Below are 23397 nucleotides of genomic sequence, written 5' to 3' on the forward strand. Positions count from 1 at the left end.
GTACAGATGGATGGAATAGTTTTAAGGAACATCTGTGCTGAGCTTGGCTTTGAAACCCCAGGGGAGAATGATCTTGTGGTACTGTACTTCCAGATCCAGACTGATTAAAAACCATTGGCTAATCAACCGGACATTGTGTGATGGTCAAGGAGCTGCAGAAGAAAGTAGGCTATGAGTGATATATGACGTAATCTCTAACAACAACAACATCAAGAAGGAACACATGAAGTTGAAAAAAATATCAAGGGCAGAAGAAAGATGAAAAGATGTTGAAAGTAAATGCAACCCTGGTGGCAGGTAATAGGTTTTATATTGAGACTAGATGGCTTGGTAGGTTGTCATCATATTGGTGAAAGTCAAACAAACTTCCAGGTGAAGAAATATTGCCTGAATTAGATACTGAGAAGATAAAAACACCAGGTAAAAGTCCTGAATATGTATTTTGTTGCTGTTTTCTTTTAATAAACCATTGTACAATCCTGGATTGTTTCATCAATTCATGATGATCAGCTACCATGGTTGAATTGTTTTACTATTTATTTAATCAGACACTTCTTTGCACCTGAGATATGATGAAAGAGCTATCATTGGTGATTTCCTGCCAGAATAGAAACCCAACAGAAGTGAGAGTGTAGTGTGTCACTCTCTCTTTGGCAGTTCATTTAATATTCACCCCATGACCACTTGCTTGATCTCAGTTTTATGTGAATTCTGACAAAAAAAAAAAAAAAAAAAAAAAAGGATCGCACTTTCACTGGCTGACAAAGTGAGTACTGCCACAGGTGTGTTCATTTTAATGATTTTGTCAAGTCACATAGGTGCTCTGACAAGTCTGGTAATCACTCTTCTTCTGTGTCACTCTTGTCTTTAGCTCTCTCTTAACTCCTCAGTGTTGTTTCTGTAAATTACCAAGCACCTTTACAAAAAATTATTTCAATACAATTTCAGTACTCATGAGGTGTTTTTTACATATTACATTATACACAGTTACCACGGCAGCATACAAAGTAGTAAGCATGCATATACCTTACTCACCAAAAAATGAAAACTGTTCAGGCATTAGGAAATCAAATAGATCGTTGATATTTTCAACATGTAGTAATGTCCTGAATAGAAATTACATTAAAGAATTATAATGGATCAGTTTTTTCTTCTATAAAGACCACATCATTGCTTGATTAATAACTTGAGCAGACAAGAAGAGATTAATCCATCCATTCATCCATCCATTTTCTTAACCGCTTAGTCTAATGAATGGTCACAGGGAAGCTGGAGTCTATCCCAGCAATCATTGAGCGAGAGGCAGAGTACACCCTGTACAGGTCGCCAGTCCATCACAGAAGCTTAGATCAGTTATCAATAAAACATATTCTAAGTTCCAATGCTACTTTTTTATGAATTGTGGAAACAAATGCATGTCTATCTCTTAAAGGAATTTATTGATTAGATAGTTTTCTAGATGTGTTTTATAGATATGTAGTGATCTAATGGGCTCTATATATAAAGTTGGTTTCCCCTCTTAGATTATCCATTTATTTCTGGTTCAGCTGTTATTTAATGTTGAATAACAATGCAAATTGAAAGATCATTCCTTTTCATTTACACTTAAATAGAATTAGTCATTTACAAGAGTAGTCCTCCTGTTTGAGGCCTCTAATGATAAACAGCAACAGTTAGCTACCTAATCTATAAAACATTAATAAACCAGTAATGTTAGCAATTACAATATTGCTGTTAAGACTGCAATAGAGTTTACCTTAATGGCTTTAATCAATATAGAATCTATTTTTGATTCTGAATTCATTAGACAACATTTTTAGAGGGGAAATTATGAGTCACTGAAAATGTTTCAAAGCAATGTCATTCAGCTCAGAATGTACCCCGAGGCATAAAGCATCTCATGTTTTGAAAACAGAGGAGAAACTGCTCTGACCACTGATACACTGATCCCTCCTTGTATTTGGAAAACAACAAATAAACCATGTTCTTGCATATTTGTCCACAGTTGGAGTAATGAGTTGGCTGCTTGCATCACTGTGCGGTGGTGACGTGTGGCGTCTGGGAGCTGTCCCAGGAATCATGGTGCTGAAGCTGCAGCACCGATTCAGCAGCCAATGATCACAGGACAATCCGGGGGCTACGGATGCTTTTCACCCAGAGCAGGACAGTCCGACCATCGTGTTGGATTTTACCGGATGGATTTAAAACCTCTCTGTGTCTTCCCCGGACGTGGAGATCCGATCATTGGGAATGAAAGCTAGACACAGACTTTCCTACGACCAACAGTCTGGCTGAAAATCTGTGGGGGAGAAAATAATGAAAATGTGAATTGTATAGAAATCGGTGGAGCTCGCCAGGTAAGACGGATTTTGCTTCCCAATATGGCACGCCGTCGATTGACTCAATTTGAAAGCCTTAAGACGTCGACAGTAATCTGAGCTTCTGCTGTTTTAAAACGTGGTTTTCATCGCTGAAATATTTTTATTTTGAGATTAAGCTCTGCCGATTTTTTTTTTCGAGTCTATTTCAGATCATTGTGCTGCAAACAAATCTCCTGCACTCCTTTCTTGATAGTTTATGATAGATGGCACATTATGATGGCCAGGAATTAACAGTGGACACTGAGTGAACAGCCCATAGCCTTCTTACTTGAATGCATTTTCCCACCCGTCTTACAATAGACTTTCTCCCTACAAAACGCTTCATTTATTGAACTTAATGGCTTCAGACACTTGTTTGCATAGATGGGATTTATTTGCATTCTCTTCTAACATTCTCATGGAAAGACAATGAAAGGCACACGACCATAATAGCGGTCTAAATCAGCATTGAAAGGTTGCTTTAAAAACCCCTCATCAAACGCTGGAAAACGCACCCCTTTTGTTCACTATTTCATCCAACGACACATGAAGAGGTGTTTTCTTATGACGGGGATACAAACAGCACTCATCTTCCAGCACCTTTGCACGGTGCCGTGATCTTCTGACCGCACAGAGCCCGATGCTGCGCAGCCGGGGCATGCTGAAGAGCCGCTGTTGCGTCCTGCTTGGTGACCTGAGGGTGCTCCTGCTCGGGCCACCGGCACCGCCAACACCGCTCCCTCCATTGACCCCCATGAGCGGCCAATCTTCGGAAAACCATGAGGCAACCGTCAACGTCCCCGACAACAACAACACGTTAACGCGGAGCCACCAACACGCAGGGGAGCGCACCGCAACGTCCACGGCGGGAGCCACCGGGCAACTGGGCGGAGAGCGGCCGGTGGCGGGCTGGGTTGATGCTGCAGAGCTGACGGCGGCCTTGCGTGGCTGCAGCAGCTCTTCCGATGACTGCTCAAAGGGCAAACTAGAGGAAAGGTTCTCTCTTACCAGCTACACAGAAAGTGGCTTCAGGACGCCTGTGTGCAGGATCTGCTTCCAAGGACCAGAGCATGTAAGTGATGGAAAACCATCTTTATCTCATTTAAATGTTACAAATATAGAGTCTATATAATCAATTAATTAGTAATAACTACAATGAAGGTGTTGGCTGTAACATTTAGTTGGGATAGCATCTCCAAACTGTCTGCTCTGTGATGAACATTTCTCAACAAGAGCAACAAGTCCATGAAGGTGGAAGCAGTTTAATGGTCAAGCTTCTTTTTCATTCAGAAAAAAAAAAGCTGTCCCATTTTGTTGGGGCTGCCACAAGGGCTGAAGTATTACACTCTTCCTGCATTGATCCCATTGCTGGGCTTGAAAAGACTGCTCTTGGCATAGCTGTGGAGTGATAATGAAAGACCTTGTCCCAGTGGGTGACAAGTGTGGAGGATACACAGAAATGGAGTAACAACTCATTACAGCCAAACACTTCAAAGTATTATATGCATGACAGAATCAAATAATGCCTGTCTCTGTTGCTGCTGCTCATGCACAGCATGTGGAAACAGGCAGAAATAATGATAATAACAAAAATGTTCACAGAACGCAAGGCATGGGCCTTCTGGTTAATCACATTGCATGCCTCCACCTTTGGGGCCGTATTGATGATAATGTCACACTACATCAGTCAAAAGAAGAAAATGGGAAAAGATGGATGTAATAAAAAAAAAAAGAAAAGAAAGAAATGATAACAGAGAAGCAGAGACGTAGCAATTTGCCAAGACAGTGGTTACACTTTTTGACAGAGCTTTTGAGAGCACATTGATGAATATGTCACATCTCACCATTTGGTAAAGGAGGAGGAGAGGTCATAAAACCGTCTAGAAGCAAGATAACTGAGGTGTGGAGCATAACTTTTTAGCCAACTGCTGTATTCGCTGATGCTTTTCTTTTAGCCCAGCAGCAGTTACAGTATCATTTCATGGTCATTGCATTGTGCATAATCTCTCTTATGTTTCATCTGCTAATTACTTCAATAGCGATTCTGTGAATCAGTCTAAACCTCTGAGCTCAGACTTTGTAATTATTGCTGACACGGGGGTCTATTGTAAGGCTGGAAGATGAGATGTCATTCTTGCTTTCTCAAAAACTCCAGATGGTCAGCACACTCTGCAATGCATACAAAGTATTACTTTGAAAATTCGCAGTATTTCCCATGGCTTCCTCCAACACATCTCATTAATGCATCCTTGAGACATAGCTGCAAGTCAATTGCGCTTGATTTCATCCCAGCGCGTCATTATGCATGTTTTTATCCCTCACCGGTCTTCCTTTTCCTTTCATCTGTGAGTTGTTGGTTTGGGTGGAGTCCAGATATGGATCTGCAGAGGTGTAAATGGGCACTAGGAGAATGAGGCCCCATTTGGAAAGAGAAATGAGTGAGTGGACTCTGCATGTCTCCGTGTGTTACAGGCAGCAGGGACATTAGTTATCCTCCATTCTTCCTTAGCCTCCAGGATGTCACATGTACCAAGCCAGTCAGTATCTGATCTGACAGTCCACCTCCAAAACACTTCCATCCCCAAGGCTGAGATAGTCAAGACAGTGTAAAGAAAGGAGAGAGTCATAGCTTTTCTCAAGTGTAACACTAGAAAAGGGCCTTGACTGTCAACCATTGGGAGATGATTGTACTTTGATTTAATATAACATCACATAATGAAATAAATTTTTGTAATTGAATCATTGTCAGTGTTTCTGCCATTTTTTTTAGGGAATCTTAACCTCAGATTCTGCTCTTTTAAAGGGCAGGTTCACATTTGTTATTAAAAAATCATCTCAATTCTCAAAAGATAAAATGTCAATGTAAAAAGCTTACCACAGTGAAATTAAATGATCTTTTATGATATACTTTGTACAGCTGAACAAAAAATGTAATTAATTCCTGTTTACTTTTACACTTCTAATTACATAAATTAAGAACAATAGATTTTGTATAGAATTTATTATACTAAAATCTTAATAGGAAGATGTACTTAATTTTCCATATAAACAAGATTACTGACATTGACCTTTAACTGCATGTACACTATAAGCATATAGATTATTCAATAAGAGATTTAAAATAAAAACACCTGAACCATTTGAGTCCGCCTCTGCAGGAACCACATAATTCACAGTGAAATAAAAGCCCCAAGCAGAATAAAATTCATGAAATCATGCCTTCTTACTCAGTGCCCAAGGTTATTTATATACTCTTCTATAAACATTTAACACAAGACACATTTCAACCCATTATTGGTTCTGTTCAGCTAAAGGTCAGCAAGGCGTCTCTTGCTTTCATGCATGCAACGTTGCAATCAGACTTGTGTGTTTATATTTCTTTATGCAGACTCACCTTCAACCTGGCTGCTTAAAGAATGAGCATATTGTTTTTCTTTATCTCCACGTAAGTGTTGAGTGCATAAAATTCATCATAGTTTTATATGGCAAAAGACCAATGAAAAGGATTATTTTACATGAAATATCCTGAGGTGTGATAAACTATTACACTGATGGAGCTTTAACTTTTAAGCCTGTGTGACTTCCTGCTGCTAATGTGAGGTTTCAATCTTAACACAGATAATGAACCTGCACAGTGTGTTAGTCTAAGGCAGAATAAGAGGCCTAGAGGGGTCAAGTGCCATCATCTTTTCTATATGGCCTCGCAGAGTAGAAGCACTATGCTCTGTGTATCTCATCATATGTGTAATGGCTGATCTGCCATTTGTTGGGAATCGGAGATAAACAAGTTACATAAGCTTTGCTGAAGTCACATACAAGGAGCTGTGAATTCATACAGTTAAATGAGAAACCATGCTTTCTGTTTTATTCCTTTGAAGAGTCATTAACTGTCACTGTAAGCCCAGTTGTTCCCATAAAAGCATCATTATCAGTAAATAAATCTGAAATGATATGATTTTCAATTTCATTCTCTACTGGCTATACTTCTTTTCCCTCTAACTTTTTGAAGATGGTAAAATATATATTGATAATGCTGTTTTCCAGACGACCGCAGTGTTGCAGGTTGTTAAAGAAATGCTTGTGGCCTGAATATTATTGGCCATTGTAAAAAATCACTTTCATTCAGTTTCTGAATGAGCTAGTTTATTATTCTACAATTTCCGCTCAGTTAGAGTTAATCGAGTTCCTTTGCATTGATTTCAGGCCCTTATGTGAATATTGAGGACTCATTTATTTTTCCGTTTATATATACATTGGGACTGGATCCAATTTTATAAGGAGAAAATTAGATGTACTGGATTGTTGTTGGATGCTGCAGGACAGACTGATTGAATAAAGCAGCAAAAGCCATCAGACTTGCTTGTTCAATACATTGCCCTGTTGTTTGCATACATGTGTTGGGTGTGTTTTGTGGGTTCAGTGTAGTATGATCAACAACAGGACATTCAGTTACCACTTTCTGTAGATGGGGGCTGGTGTCACGTCTGTTATCAGTACCTCTTGCTCTCTTCAGCCTCAGTTGTACTGGAGTGATCCAGGTTTCAGCTCTTGGCTGCGATCAGACCAGTCACAGTGAGCGTCCCGAGTCCCACTGGACATGACAGAAGTGTTCTTGTGCTCCTGCCAATACACTCCCACCCTGGCCATCTGTAGATAGGCCTTTTCTCCTGTAACTCTCTGTGTTTTCCTCTCTTCTCTTCAACCAGGGTGCTGCTCCATCTGTCAGAGATGTCAGCACAATAATGGAGAAATTATTTAAATACTTTCCGTTTTCCTCTTTTTTTTTATTGTGTTTTTCTTTCAGTATCTATGTTTGTTGAAGACAAAGAGAGAACTTAAGGATGTAATGCCATAGTTAGAAAGGGGCCAGATATTGATTTTGTTACGCAGGATTGGCAAATTGATTGATTGATTGATTCAGTGCAATGCAGGGTTTTTATTCTGTCACCTTAAGGTTAAAACACTCACTCAAGAAGATCCAGGTTTTTATTGAAGACTAAATTTCTAAAGTGCAGGTCAGGACTTATAACCATTGGTAGATCCACATCTTTGTGTCATCATTCATTTCTAATGTGATTAGTCATATCTTTTTTGAGCTAGGGGTCCAGTGTGAAAGATTATAAAACTCTGATCTGCTCCCCAGACTGAATAGGTACTGAGAAGACTGGTTGGCTAAAGTGCTGCTGAGTATTTATAGCATTTCTGTCAAGGGAAAATCTTGCAGTGGCAGATTTGAACTCTGTGGTTTCACTTCATTTGATGGATTTAAGGGTCTTACAGATGATAAAGAAAGAGACCCAATTTGGATTACTGGTAGTTTTTTTTTTTTTCTGATATCTCATTATACCCATCTGGATAAACTGAAAACATGATGGAAATGCTGAAAATACTGTGTTTCCTACATCTGTCAGCAGTTCATTTTCATAATTGTGTTTGTAATGTTTTTCAATATGTCATAAGTGTATTGACTACTGAGCCCCCTTTTGGGAACTAAAACATACTTTATTTGTTTTATCTGAGGTTCCTTACCTCCCAAAGATAACACCTAGATGTTAAACACACAATGCAGGTGTTTTTATTCTGCTGTTCAGCGAGCTCAATCAAACAGTATGTGGTTGTCAACAGGCTGACATAAGGGATTTGAAATGCCCTCAGCAATACTAACATCCTTACTGCAAGTTCAAAAATGTCACTGAGAAAAAAGCAGTAATTTTCTACCAAAAAAAATGGTATTTCAAATAAAAACTGAAATAATTACAGGACAACGAGATGCAAGGTTTGGATTTAGACATGGTCATAAAGAAAAAGTCCAAATATGTAAAGCTAAACAGTAATGAATTATTAAACTATTAAGGTCCCCCTTGTGTCACAGAGCCCACTCTGAGCCATCAGGGTATAGGACAGAAAGTGGACCCGTGGGAGGGTTCTGTGGTGTCTTGCAGCAGATCTGGTGTCGTGGGTTGCACATTGGAGTCTTTGAGCTGCTCTGGTGAATTCTCAAGCTACTTGGTCTGACAAGGAGAGGCAGAGTTCTGACACTACTCTACACCTTTTTTTATGTTCGTTGAGCTGTTTGTGTGAAGTATCACAAGTGTGGAAAAGCCCACTGTTCTACTGGGGAAAGATAGCTTTAGTCATGGCGTTCATTTGCTATGGAGGGGCCGGTTGTTTTAAATGCGTGTTAGGTTAACTGCTATGGTTAATTGATCACTTCTGACATTTAAGTCTCTTTGGATAACAGCGTCAGTCAAATGGCTGTAGTAGTAGTAGTGGTATATATAGCACTCTGCTCATTTAAAAAGAACTATTGTCAAGTGTGATATAAGCACAGTATTTTGCAGCTTAGTGAGGGCTTGCTCATTCACTGGAGCGTCAGTGAATAATCCTCCATATTCAGTGGTACTAAATCAAGGTTTTACCTGTCAACAAGGTGTAAGGCAAAGCCTTCATTTCACACCCTAACCGGCACTCTGTGGCAATAGCTCTGCACAATGTTGTGTGGAAGACAGTGAGTGTTGCCTAACTGCACTCAAGAGGCCCTTGTAAAATCAGTGGCTCATCATAACAGAATATACATATCTGTATCTCGTGTAACTCAGAATGAAATAAGGTACAGAACACGAGACAGTCTGCTGATCAGTTTTCTCAAGCAAAGAATTAATCTGGGTGATTTATACTGATAAAATACAGCAATACTGATATACTTATTGAAATCCAAAATAGGACATTCAAGGGAAAATAGCATCTAATTTGTACTGAAGTCGAAACCACTCTGATACAATTTGTTCCTTCTGCAGGGGGAGCTCCTGAGTCCGTGTCGATGCAGCGGGTCAGTACGCTGCACCCACCAGCCCTGCCTCATCAAATGGATCAGCGAGAGAGGCTCCTGGGCCTGTGAGCTCTGCTACTACAAATATCAGGTCATTGCCATAAGCACCAAGAATCCTCTACAGGTGAGCTTTACGTATAAAGCACAACTTTAGCAATGTTTTACAATTTCAGCATTCTGTGGGTAATTCTTTTACTGGTCTGGGATTATAGCTGAGAGTGATGTTAAACCACAGACCAACATGCTTTATTTAGTGAGGGTTATTTTATTTATTTATATTTTTTGTCTAAATTTCATAGGGGAAAATAAAAATGTGATAAAAATGTTTGAGCCATACAGTATGAAGAGCAGCTTTACCGTTTCTCTGATCAAGGTGAAAAAGCGTATTGAATTAAGCAAGCTTTTTTCCCTTTGATCCTAAACACAGGAGGGGGGGGGGTTGCAGTTTTTTCTCAGTTTTAGCCTTTGGTGGTACGATAGGACTATTTGTAGAGTGGATTCTTTTTGGTCTTTCTGGGTAAGAGTTATGTTTGATCGAGCTTTTCAGTTTTTTGCTTCTTATATCTGAGTTTGGATGTTTATATTTTGGTTTAAAAGACCATCAGTCATGTCTGCATCCTGCTCTATTTACAGTGTAATCACTTCCAACGATTCCTTCAAACTAATGGCCACATTAGCCAACAGTCCTTATCATGTTGCATTTTTTATTTGCTTTTCTCTGTATTCATTAAAGTCAAATAACCTGAAATGAAAAACATTCAAGCACTTTGTTATCTTACAGTGGCAGGCCATCTCCCTGACAGTGATAGAGAAAGTGCAGATAGCAGCAGCCATCTTGGGTTCCCTGTTCCTGATGGCCAGTATCTCCTGGTTGGTGTGGTCATCTTTTAGCCCGTCGGCCCGCTGGCAGCGTCAAGATCTGCTTTTCCAGATTTGCTACGGCATGTATGGCTTCATGGATGTTGTCTGCATCGGTGAGAAGCTAAAAAGTTAACAGTAATTTATTGTTTTTTCAATTCAAATGAATGTTTATGCTTCTTCACAGACTGGATTTTTTGTGCATGTATATCCTGAGAGCATTATTGAGTGATTCCAGTCTGCACACATTACTCCAGGTGCACTCAACAGGCAAAAGTAAATGTCACAAGTGTTCAGCAGAGTCACTAATTATAGCTGAAAGCTGTCGGCAAATATTTGTGAATGCCACAAACAGTTTACATCATTGAGAATCAATGCTGTCAATCTATACAGTCAGCTCATGTAAATCAATACTGTGGAGTCTGCATCAGTTAGTATTTGTCATTGTTTGGCCAATTTTTAAAGCCATTTCTCTAATACTGCCATTTTGTACTTTGAATATGATGAAATGCTGCATCAAACCTTACTCATAAATCAGACATGAATGCTAAATTTTGAAAAAATTAAAAAAATTTTACATGAACTCAATAGCATTTCAGTCTTATAATAAAACGCTACAGCACAAGATTCTGGCAAACTTTGAAGCTCACTGTGTGCTGTCATAACACCAGAAGTAATAAGGTGCACTGGAGCGTTTTAACACTTTTCTGAAATTGAGTGGGTGTCCAGACTAAACTTATAGCACTCGTACTGCAGGCTGGCTGTCCTCCTTCTGATGCTAGAGGGCCCGCATGTTTTGGGTGACTGTGTGTCGGCAACTCACATTAAGAAAATCCTAACTTCTGCTGTAGCAGACAGCAGGGTGAGAGCAAAGAGGAGATTGATTGTCTCCGGCTTGGTGGCAAAGATTGACTGTGGAGTCATTAACGTGGCACTTTACAGAGATTAACTTGTCACCTGGTGTACGTTGAAGAGCAGAGACCTGATCTTCAATTATTCCAAGAAGTTAGAGTAGGGGGAGAAGCTGAGTTCAGGAGTAGTAGCAGGATTTATAAGGTTATATTGATAACACATAACACTTCCCCGTTTAAGATACAGTATATAATCTATTCAAAATGTATGTGTTTCTTAATAAAATTGAATACACCTACATTTCAGAGTGTGACAAACCCTGTATTAATGTTTGTGTTTACAATTAGTCAAATCAGGCTAAACTTAAAACACCATAGTTGTTTAAAAAAATCCCCATTCTCTATTTCCCTTTTCATGAATTACATATTAAATATGGCTGAAAATCATGCGGTTCAGGCATCCGTGTACAGACTGACTTCCATTTTCCAGATACTGAGTTCAATGAACATGAATCAATAAGTAATTTTGGACTGAGATAAGATGTTATTGAACAGAGAGCGGTTACATCGTTTTTGCCCACCTAAATCCAAAAAGAATCAGTGTTATTCTGTTATAAGTTGTTCCATGGCCTTACTTTATTGAAGAAATAAAGATTTTATCTTTGTGTTATGGTGTGGTACTTGAAAGATGAGTTGTTTTGTTCTGCTACTGCTTCAGTTCATACTTTCTGCTGGCTTTAACACTGTGAATCTACCACTGCAGAGATAGCACTTTGTGGTGTTGTTAAGACTACTGCTACACTATGACATTGTCTGACTGACACTCTTGATCTCCACAGCACTAATTGTCCACGAAGGACCTTCTGTGTTTCGCATCTTCCACCGCTGGCAGGCTGTGAACCAGCAGTGGAAGGTACTGAACTATGATAAGTCTATGGACAGTGACGATTTGAAGGATGCCCCTGTGGATAGGACTCTGTCTCAACCCAACCAGGGCTACCAAACAGGGATAGGAGTATCCACTTCCACCTCCTCTCTGATGGTGGTGGCTTCCACGGCTGCTGGCTCCACCTCTACAACCGTTGTGACAACTGCAGGAGGATTTGGAGCACACGTGGACCCTGACAGTGGCAGCACAGTGCCAGACCAGCACTGTCCCTACAACATCCTCCACCTGCTCAGCCACCTGAGGCAGCCGGAGACTCGCAGCCAACCCAGTAATAGCACAAGAGAGTTGGTCATGAGAGTCACTACGGTCTGAGGCCTTATCCCACATGGAGGTGAAAGATATCTGAACCAGCTGACAGTTGAAAACAAGAACAATTTTAACTGCACTGGATTGATAACATGTTTTTGTTTATTTAAAAATGCATCTCTGATGTCCTTACATTGATTGAATAAAAATTCAAGTGATTTGATATCCAGAATTGGTTGGAGAACAGTTATTTTTTATGTTTCAATAACGTGATATTTGGGAAATATGAGTGGTTATCTTTGTAGCTCCACTATTTACCTTTAATATTTTCTTTTTATAACAAAAAAATATGAACAAAGGTTTGCATATAGGCATAAATTTGATCTAAAACAGGATTTAAAAAAAAAAAAAAAAGTAAGGACATTAGCAACCAAATGAAAATAAAATTATTTTTTCTTCAGAACTGAAAATATTTCAAATATTTTCAACATTTCAGATCTCTGCCAAAGAATTGTGACACATGTAAAAATGAGCAAAAATCTTATACTTTATTTATTCTGTCCAATTTTCAGATTCAGTGTTGCAAATACTGTGCTGCAGTGCTTAAATGCTCACTCATCAGCCACAGATAGCATTACTTTGACACTTGCCACCCACATAAACATTCCTTTGTATCATTGTCACACAACCTTTCCACCTTCACATGGTGAGAGCAGTGACCTATCAACCTTGAAACAAAGTGCAGTTATTGCAAAATAAGTTATTTAATCTTCTATTGGTATCTATTTATTTGATTGTCATTTCATGATATATGTTATGAGAAAATGACACACCTCCTGTCTTTTATCCCATTCCAAACCATTTGGTGTGCTATTTTTCAAAGCAGAAAATGACAGCTTAAAATGCATGTAAATGACATGCAAAAAGGTGCTTGAATTGGTGTGCTATTTATGAGCATTAGATTATGCTGCCCCTGCATTCACAGGATCCTGCTGCTTAGAAACGTCTCAAAGAATACAACAAATTGTCTGAGTTGTTCCCCCAGTCTCCAAACTCATATATTTTTAAGGGATTTAATTGGTGCTGTGGGAAGAAAGCCCAATCAAAAAGATGCCATTCCACAACTTGCAGGGCCCACAGGACGTAGTTGTATCACAGCACCAGACACTTCAGGACACTCTCAGATGCTCTTTTTCCACAACCTGCCACATCAGGACTGTTCTGGCAGCACATGGAGGAGCTACTCAGTATCAGATGGGTGGCCTTTTTTTTTTCTTTTGCTGATAGCTGTGTTCACAACTTTGAAGGTTTTCTCTTTTTTTCCAAAAAAAATATGACTGAAATGTAAATAAATAAACATTTTTATAAACAACTAACATTTAGAATTAACAAAATGTACCAAAGATATAATTTCAGATGGGAATAAATCCAGGTTTTCATTGTTAAATTGGATTTTTTGAAAGGACAAGTTAAGAAGAACCACCGCATCCGACCACATAAAAGCTTCATCACATGTCTGCAGAGCCATAGTTTTTACTCTGATTATCTTTGTTGTGTTTTTGCTGTTTCATTTTCTTTTCAGGGATCATTAAGTGATTTTGTAGATTGTTGAGGAACTAAGCATGCATTTTGCTGTTTGAAGACCTGGTCTCAAAATGCTGAAAATTAGGGCTTCCAGCATATTCTTGACAACGCATCTGAATAACAGAGTGAATCGACACCATCAGTGGCTGTGTTTAATAGCTTCAGTCAGTATTCTCATCAGTGAAAACACATTTCTGCTCCAAAGCAGTGGTGTCACTTGCACTCCATTAGGCTTATATTCATGTTCGCATTTGCCTCACAAAGCCAATGAGTTTCCCCTTCTTGTGGCTCTCAAATTCAGATATGCTCTTTGATAGTTCCTCACAGCTCTTGTTTCAAGTCAAAGGAAGATCAGTTTTATCTCAGGGGGCACCAGATCTCTAAAGCATGTTGTGGGTGGAACAACTGTTAAATACTGTTAAAAACATCTCCATTGCAGAGTTCTACGGGTATATAGTGATATCACCTATCCACCACTTCCCGCAAGCAAACTGGATGATACTGCCCAGTGCTTCCACTGTGCATGCTTGCTGACTTGCTTCTTTGGAGCACCCTCAAAACATAAACAAAACTCAAAAGCTAATCATAGTGAAAAAAATTTTTTTTTTACAAAGATCTGCCTTTGAGATGCCTTTGAGCTATTTTCAACATACACTCCATTAAAATATTATCATTAGCTTAAACATGCATCTGATATGCATAATAGGGATTAATTTAAGTCAAGTATGAGCTGTTTCCCATTGCTGCATGTTTCTATGGTGCAGCATTATCTTATCAATATAACATTTCCAACACTTGTTAATAAATTTCATAGTCTTATTCAATGTTAAGACAATAATGTGTTTGCTGTTAAGAACCGTATTCACTATTATTTACTTTTTATTTTGCCCGTTGTAATTGTTTAGTCAGTCTCCAAATGTACTGATTTGCAAACCCACTGCTCTTTATCATAATCAAATACCAGGAGTACAATATCTGCAGAGAATCAGGTACCACCTTGATTTCCTTGTGAATTATTTAAGCTCTCAAGTGCTGATATCAATGGGTGGGAGCTGCTGCACTGAAGCAAGTTGCAAGAAGCAGGGAGGTTGCAGAGAGTTCATCATGAATCTGCTCACTTTGGTTTTTTTCAGACCTTGTCTCTTTGAATTCACAGACACATGCACCACTTTAAAAAAAAAAAAAAAAAAAAAACAGAGCTAAAAAGACTAGATGTATAGGATTTTATCATCTAATTTTTCGGGGTTGATGCTGGGGAAGTATTGAACTGAACACATATAATACACATGTTAAAACATTGAATAAAATGGATTCTGCATGATACGATTCAGTCCTTGTGGCTGACATTTCTTTTAAAAAATATATCGACATGTCTGATTTTTGGTTTTTTTGTTGTTGTTTTTTTCTATGACATTAATTATATTTGCGAAAACAAATTTAATTTAATCCTTGGATTTGGAAATAGTTGTTTTCTCTTTAGAAAGACTTAATCAGGGTCAGCTTCACTAAAACAAACACATTGTAATTTTTAGTATTTTACATGGAGAGGTGATTGCAGAAGGGGTTTTTCGTTCCTCTGGTTTGTGCTGCATTTCATCTATTGACTTTGTTTGCAGAAAACTGACCAGAGAATGACTTTTTCTGACTGAACACTGAGCCTTTAAAAGCTGGATGAATTACAAAAGGTTGCTGTGGTTTTCATGCAGGTATCTGAATTCTGACGCACAAGGCCCACATTCACTCCCTGCACATCATGCCACTGAAGATGAAAAGAAACATTTCAAGTTTTTTTCCTTCTTCTTCTTCTTATCTTTTATTTGAGTGAGATGAATTGATCGGTAGAGGTTGGAAGCAAAGATAGCCTGTATATAATTTCTTCGTCTATAAGCGCTCATTCTTGTTTGAGGTCAGAGGCTACTGACGGATGATGAGGCATTCATCGGGTGTTCTGTTCTTCTGAAAAATGCACAAATGAGCAATTTAAAGTTGGCATTTTGATTGCGGGAGGAAATCGGAGGACCCAGGGGAAAGCTATAAACACATACAAACAGGAAGAAACTCCAACACAGGAAGCGTAGAACTGAGAGTCACGCCCAGGATTGATGCCGTGAGAAGACAAAAGAAACCACTTGGCTGTTAGTGCTCCACAAGACCAGGACAAAGATTACTTCTTCATCTTTCATCATGTTTTTAATAGACTTTTACAAGAGTGGTACAAATTGTAAAGATTAGAGGCTTTCTGTTCTTCTCTTGTCATAACTGATCAATACTAAAAGAAATGATTGTCAGTGACATGCTTTTGCAGCTTGTGCTCCCCCTCTGGTGGCTCACTCAGATAATGCTCTTCAAGACTTGCAGAATTCTACTTCTCAGAAAACGTACTCTTACTTGGTTCTTATGCAAAAGTGACAAACTAAATGGCACGGACAGAAGCTTAGATGTCTACAATGAGCAGCTGTTAGAGTGAATCTTCAACAGTAGGAAGACTGGCCAGGAGTAAGCACATTAGCCTTTTTTTGTGTAATAAACAGTTTATAGAAATAACTTGTGGTCATGACTCACTATATGTACTTAAACACTTGCTTTTGCATAACATCACTACACTAAAGAGAGAAAAATGGACTTATGGCTTCATTATTGGACATGCTGCAGTCATTCAGGAGTATAGTGGGACTTTAAACACATATCTCCTACACTGCCTCCTCGTTAAGCCTGGGTATTTTTTAGTGAAGAATTCCTGGGCTTATGGAGGTAGGAAGCCATGCCATTGTCTACTGCTTGGTTTTTTCCTCTCACATTTTTGCTCTTCTATTCTGTTCATGTTCATCATTATTCATATCAACATGAGCGACATATGAAAGAATTATGAACAAAAGTTAAGAAAAGCAGCTGCTGACTGATGTGCCACTCTCAGAGCCAGCAGACGTATGAAGTTCTGAAGTGAGAAGGATAAAGATGCTGTTTATGTTTGTAATGGCCTAAGTGCTCACATGATAAATGTTGATAGATACAAATATTCCTATTTAGATGTGAATAACTTGTATGGCAGCTCATATGGGATATTGTCTTACTGCTACTGTTTTGTTGCTACTGTTAAGATATAAGATAAAATGTACATGTATCAAGCACCACAGTACTTAGTGTGGTTTGCTACTGAAGCTGTCTGCACTGCAGCTATGTTTGCATTGATTTTACTTTACCAACCTAAAATAATCAGGAGTAAATTAGCTCAAACTTTATTCTTCCATATAAGTGTTTGAGACCCAAGTCATGTTTTCAGGGTAATCTGTGCTTTCCTAAAAAGCCAAAAAGTTTGTACCTAAAGTGATTAAGATTCTTACAACACAATGCATCCAAGGAATGTGCTGTAAACACCCAGCACCAAGTACAACACATGTTAACTCTGATAGCTGTTTGTTCTCTCGCAAAATAGGAAAAAAGTAATCCATGTGAATAAACATGGAAAACTGACATGGTAATGGTTTTGTTTGTGGTCCCTCAAAACTGCACACAGTCAGATATCATAGGATTGCCTGATCACATCAGGCTGCTAAAACACCACAATTTTAACAACAGAAAAACAGTTTTTACAATTTAACTGATTCAGTAAATTGACTTTTTAATGCAATCCAACATACTGTATACCATATTAAACCTCTTAACTGTTGGTCTTGATGCATATATTAAAGAGTAAGATGTTCACCTGTCCACACTGGACAAGCACTGACTCCTGTGTTTCACAAAAACACAAACAGTATCAGAGATTAAATTTAATGTTTAATACAATAATGTTTAATGTATCTAACAGTCAGTGGTGCTCCTTATGACTTTTGATGCCTATCTATCTTTTCATGATGCACAGTTGTTCCAGTATGTTCATCTGGATGCAGTAAGCGTTTAAAGGGGATTACCCAGGAGAAAGACTCTCAGATTGCCTGCTTCTCTCTTAATCGCTCCCTTGCTCACTCAGCAAACCATCAGAAAGAAACCCCCACCCTTCACAGACACACACACACACATACATGAGTGCTCTATAAACAGCAGCACTCTGTTTGCAGGTCAGTGGCAGTATCACTGCATTTCTCTAATTGAGCCCCTGATGAGGGACTTCCTGAGCTCAGTGCCTTGGAACATCAATGGCCAGCTGAAGCATCCCCACTGATAGTCACACAGAACCACACTACACTGTGGCCTGATTTAAATGCATCTCCCAAACTAGGGCACATGGCACTAATGTCCAGTCTTATGGAACATTATTACCCCCTTTTTAACATGTCAGTTCTGCTTTGTTTGGACTCAAAAAGATAGGAACCTGAAGTAACAAACAACTCATAGACCCAGCCTGCTGGAATTTCATAAACCTGCTGGAGCTAGTTTTTAAAAGTCTAAATACATCCCTTTAAAGTAACACATACAATGTAGGAATTAACTCCTGCACACTGTTCTGATTTACAAATGCAATTTAATGGTGACATTTCAGAAATAGTCAAACACTTCATCTTCAAAAGGAAGCAACTGTAAGTCGCCAACAGATATCAATCCCCTGATGCAATAAAAAAAAAAAAGGATGGATTTATTAAGAAACAGTGAAATGAATTTAGTTCCTTTTGAAAAGATGATGTGTCTCAGTCAATCAGTAATTCTTGTATGCAGTCAGTATTCTAATATTTCATACTTCCCAACACCGACTTATGGCTACTTTTGCCTTCTATGCATGCATATTTCAAGAAAACATTCATTTATTCTGCAGAGAGGACATGCCCGTATGTCCAGCTGTGTCTAACGGCTGTACCCCCTGCTGTGAGGCTTTTACCAGCCATACCCGATGAAATAAACTTTCATTTCCTTTCCTTTCCTCTCCTCTCCATTCCTTTCCTTTCCTTTGCTGTCGTTTCCTTTATTTTACAAATCAGTTTAAAAACAAATGCAAATCAAAGTATGTTTTGTAAAAATAGGATTCCCCAGAAGCTTTGTGTTGCTCATAAACAGGCCAATATAAAAAAAAACCATACAAGATAAAAAAAAAAATTTTTAAAAAACAGAAAAACACAGAAATTTTGAAATAATATATGAACAAAAATAGAAAAAACCCATGTTGCATCCATGCAGATTTTAGTAAACATTTCCCAGTGTTTGTTTCCAAACAATACTTTTTGCCCATAGATGCATTCATATTAATGGAGCATGTTGGACATCAGACACCCGTGATGAAAAGCATATGAGGACAGCATGGATCATTTCAAGAATGACTCACAAAGAATGGCTTATTGCTGTGACTCAGTTCCCATTGCCCATTCAAAAGAGCCGTTCAAAAGAATCAATTTGTTCATGAACACCTCTACGAGCATGCAAATCTCGTGCTGTCTAATGCCGTAGTTACCACCAGTGCTAACATGACCTTATCAGTTGCAACTGAAACGTAAATGAAGAAATATAATTTCAGTTGATTGCAATGGGAAACTTTTGATCATTTCTGCATGTTGTGATTTTATGTTCAATAATTTTACCTAAAAGTTCCTGGAAAATTTTTCAACATACAGTTTGTTTTGCTGTCTTAGATTTGTTCATCCTTATCCTACACACCTGTTTCTAGAGACAAACATGTAGGTTACCTCTTTTGCTAAAGAAATTAAAGAAAAGAAATACAAAAAAGATTGTCCAATTCTAAAACATTTCACTAACTCTGATATCATGGACACATATTTCCAAGTTGTGGTTTTCCTCTCTTTTCATTTCATCTCTCGTGAAAGAGTTCAGCATCCCCAACATTCACCCAACTGCTGAGCCAAAAAAAAACATTAATTCATTCATTCATTATCCTAACCGCTTAATCCAATGAAGACTCGTGGGGAAGCTGGAGCCTATCCCAGCAGTCTTTAGGAAAAAGGCAGGTTATCCCCTGGACAGCTCGCCAGTCCATTGCATGATCTGAAAAAATACATACGCTCTCAGTCAATTATAAAATGTTATAGATGGCTCTGAGTAACATTTAAAAAAGTTATTCTGTCATAAACAAGCATTTACATTAAACTGTCATCTAAATTATGACTGTAAGCTTCCTTAGCACTGCATACTGTAACTAAAATGAAAAGGTAATTATATTAACAAGCCCTGCCACTGTACATTATTCCAAGCATATCATTATGAAATGATCATCCTAATGGTTAAACTTCTTGTTCAGCTTAAAAGAAACTTACAGCGTACTTATACACCCCAGCGTCTACATAAAAGTGCCTTTCAGAAAATGTTCACCACACCACATCTGCGCTCGCTTTTAAATACTATGGTTAAATGATGCATAAAGATTCAATCATCAGGACAAGGTGGTGTCACAGCTACTGGAGAGAGGACATGTCTCTACCCTTGATTCATTAAAGTATAAATAAAACCATGAAGGCATAAAAAGACAGGCGGGTCATCTGTGATAATCTATCCACAGGGTATGACAGGGAAAATGTCCTTCGTGAGACAATGAAAAATTGATGTTATGTCTCACAGCCCTGGGAACGAAACTCATGCTGGAGCAGCAGTGCTGCTATCAGATGCTGGGGACATATGTAGGTTTTTCTCTTTGAAACTCTAAATTTTAGTGAGAAGAAATCAAAGCCAGATTCCATTTTCATTACCTTGACAAGTTATTAATTAAACCATTTGTGAATCAAATTATCATGTAGTTTATATGGAGTAAAAAGTGGATATGACAAAGTGGTGCAGCGATCAGGATTCAAACTTTGCTAAATGTTAGCATGAGTAAAAAAAAAAAATAACACAGACCATGATATTACAAGACACTACAACATTATTACCACAGTGAACAGTGACCTTAAACAGAAGAACAATTTAATATCTTCACACTGAAGCTGCAAGAAGCATTAGAAGCAGTTCTTCTCCAAAATTAATAATTCAACCACTTGATAATAAAGATAATTGTAGATTTTTTTTTTGTCCTGTGCCTCCCTATTAATCTGTTTCCTACAATGTAATTTTGGATAGCTGCTGCAGTCAAATTCCTTAATGACATCTTCCATGCTGTATAGTCTTGAAATATAAACAGGGAATGCCTGTGAGCAGCTCTCTCCATGTAAGGCTATGCAGCAGTGGGAGTTGGTGTGTTTGTAAAGCTGCTCTTTGGAGAGTATCAGTCTGAGACTGACATTTATTCTGTCAGATTAGGTAGATAAATAGCACTTTGCCTCATTCTGTATTTACCCAAATCCACTCCAAGTCTTTAAAACTGTACATCTGTACACATTGCCCCTGTTGCAGTTGCCACTCCACACCAGAGGCTACCATCTAAACATCTATTCAGGGGACTGGAACTCTCCCTCACATGCATGCTTGGGGTGTCTGCCTCAGTGAATGCAAGAACCCCCACCCCATCCGCCCCCTTTAAACACGCTCGTTCGTCAGTTGAGGATAAATAAAAAGACCAAGAGCTGAACCCGGATGAGTTGGCAGATAGGGGAACTGAACCACTGAGATGATTATCTGTTGTTGGTGGTCTGTGGAGACTGCTTGAATTTCCCGACACAGCTTGGAGCTCATAACCCAGATGCTGCCGCTGTGGTGAGTACTGCACTTTATTTTAACTTTAAAGGAGTTCAAAACAGTTAAATATGAGGTGAACTGACAGATACACATTTTCTGTGTTTATAGGGACAATAAGAGGAAATGACTTTTAATGTTTTTGGTTTTTTTTTTTTTTTTAAAACTTACCTTAACCCAATTTTGTAGCCCCAGAATATTATCACCATAGTGTCCAATGTTTTTGTTGTTATTTTTTTGCCTCTTTTTTCATAGTTGTTGTTTACAGTGTGGCTGATGTGCTGTTAGATATGTGTTAGTGCAAACACAACTCCACTATTAAAACACATTAGTAAGCAGGACAAGAAGTAAGGACATTTTGTTTGGTCAATTATTACTCCCCTTTAATAATACCAATTGGTTTTGAATTATACATGTTTAGAAAGCCTAATTTGATCGTTACAAAGAGCTAAATGTGTGGGTAGAGCCCCCACAATGAACCAAAATCATCTGTAATGTTTTCCGGTTGAAAATCTTCCTTTAAGTTTCCTTGCTGGATTGAATGGTGGCACTATCCTACATAAGGAAAAAAAGCAACACATAATGGCCATTTTTACATTACACACCGTCAGGTACCTTAGTAGCCTGTCAAAGATCCATACACAGCCACAACCACCTGACACCCACCTCCTAACGTCGCGTTTTACTGTGCGACGGCATTTCATTGCTCAATGGCAGGTTATATTGGTCATTCTGGCACATACAACATGGTCAAGCTAATCCTGTAGGGTTAAGGTCTGGACTGACAGCAAAACTCTGTGCTCCAAAACTCTGGAGGTACTCCATGACAATCCTTGCTCTGTGGGTGAAAATGTTGTCATCCTGAAGGCTGGAGTTTGTTTGCAGATTATAGAGTTATGGCATCACTACTAGCTCCAGAATGTCATTCTGATATTAGAGCCAGTCGTATCAGTCTGCCTGATAATATAACAGGTGCCAGTCATACACCTGTGACTAGCACACATATGGCAAAAAAGACTGAAAACCAAGGAGAGAATGTTGCAGGGGGGTTTGGTGTAACATAGTATCTCCTTTTTCCACCATATATACCTTCAGTGGTTCTCATGTACTTGTTTCAGGACTACCCATCTTAACCCATAAGAACCGAGCCTGACATGTATGATACATACAGTTTCTGTGATATTTGGCATCACTTTATGGCACAAACGTTGGGCTAATTCTGCGAAACACAACCTGACTTTTGTCTTCTGGGTCTGTCAATTTAGACTGGTAGCAGCACAATATTACATTTATGTGAAACTTAATAATTGGTAATTATAGATCATATTTCTGTCGGGATTTAAAACATTTCACAAGAAATTGTCAGAGCATTGTTATAACATTGTGACATTATTATAGAATGTTTCTCTTCAATAAAAATGACACTCCTTCACCTGTTTAATGTTATGTCATATGAATATGTGGACAAAATATTTGAGAAGCTCACTTTACCTTGTCACAAAAGCAAGAAAACAATTGTAAACTCAGTGTTCAGTACTTGACCTAAAATGATAACTCTTAAACATTTTTAATCCATGACTTAGAGCCATTTATCCATTTAACATGAAGAGCCAGCGTAATGACATTATGTACTGACAGAAAACAAGTGAAAATGAAACAGTCTGCTCTACTAATTGGTTAAGTCTTTTATTGTTTGTTGTTATTGGCTCACACTGTTACAGTTAGCTGCTTCCAGTAAAAATACTCCTCTCTGTTCCCTATCAGCACTTTTCAGGCAGCCCGACTTGACCAGGAGGAAAGCTTCTCACAAAAAAATCTCATCTAGATTTCTCTGAACTTCTGCTGAAGATTTTTGTTTCTCTGAATAGAACCCTACAAAAATGTATTTTGTTATAAACATTGTTTTCTTTTTTTACTGACTTTGTTTAAAACAAGGATAAACATTCTTAAGCTCTGTGGAGACCCCTTCTGCAAAGACTCTGCTCTGCTGTCTACTTCCTGATTTTAAAGGGAGCTGTGCACTCAGAGAGAGAACATTAACAACTGTGCTGTTTCCATTTCTGTGCATGTGTGCACGTGTGTGTGTGTGTGTGTGTGTGTGTGTGTGTGTGTGTGTGTGTGTGTGTGTGTGTGTGTGTGTGTGTGTGTGTGTGTGTGTGTGTGTGTTCAGGTAAA

At 38.5% G+C, this 23397-nt stretch overlaps 1 protein-coding gene across 1 annotated transcript; it reads left to right on the forward strand.

The window, feature by feature from the left end:
* Window positions 1–3000: 3000 nt before the first annotated feature.
* LOC306766788 (E3 ubiquitin-protein ligase MARCHF4-like) lies at window positions 3001–12159 on the forward strand (the record flags this gene model as incomplete). Its single annotated transcript, XM_079254630.1, has 4 exons — window positions 3001–3432; window positions 9158–9313; window positions 9971–10163; window positions 11738–12159. 4 exons carry the CDS (start codon window positions 3001–3003, stop codon window positions 12157–12159), a joined length of 1203 nt encoding a protein of 400 aa, XP_079110756.1.
* Window positions 12160–23397: the final 11238 nt, after the last annotated feature.

This window comes from Telmatherina bonti (genome assembly GCF_933228915.1).
Source record: "Telmatherina bonti genome assembly, chromosome: 15".
NCBI classification, from domain to species: domain Eukaryota; kingdom Metazoa; phylum Chordata; class Actinopteri; order Atheriniformes; family Telmatherinidae; genus Telmatherina; species Telmatherina bonti.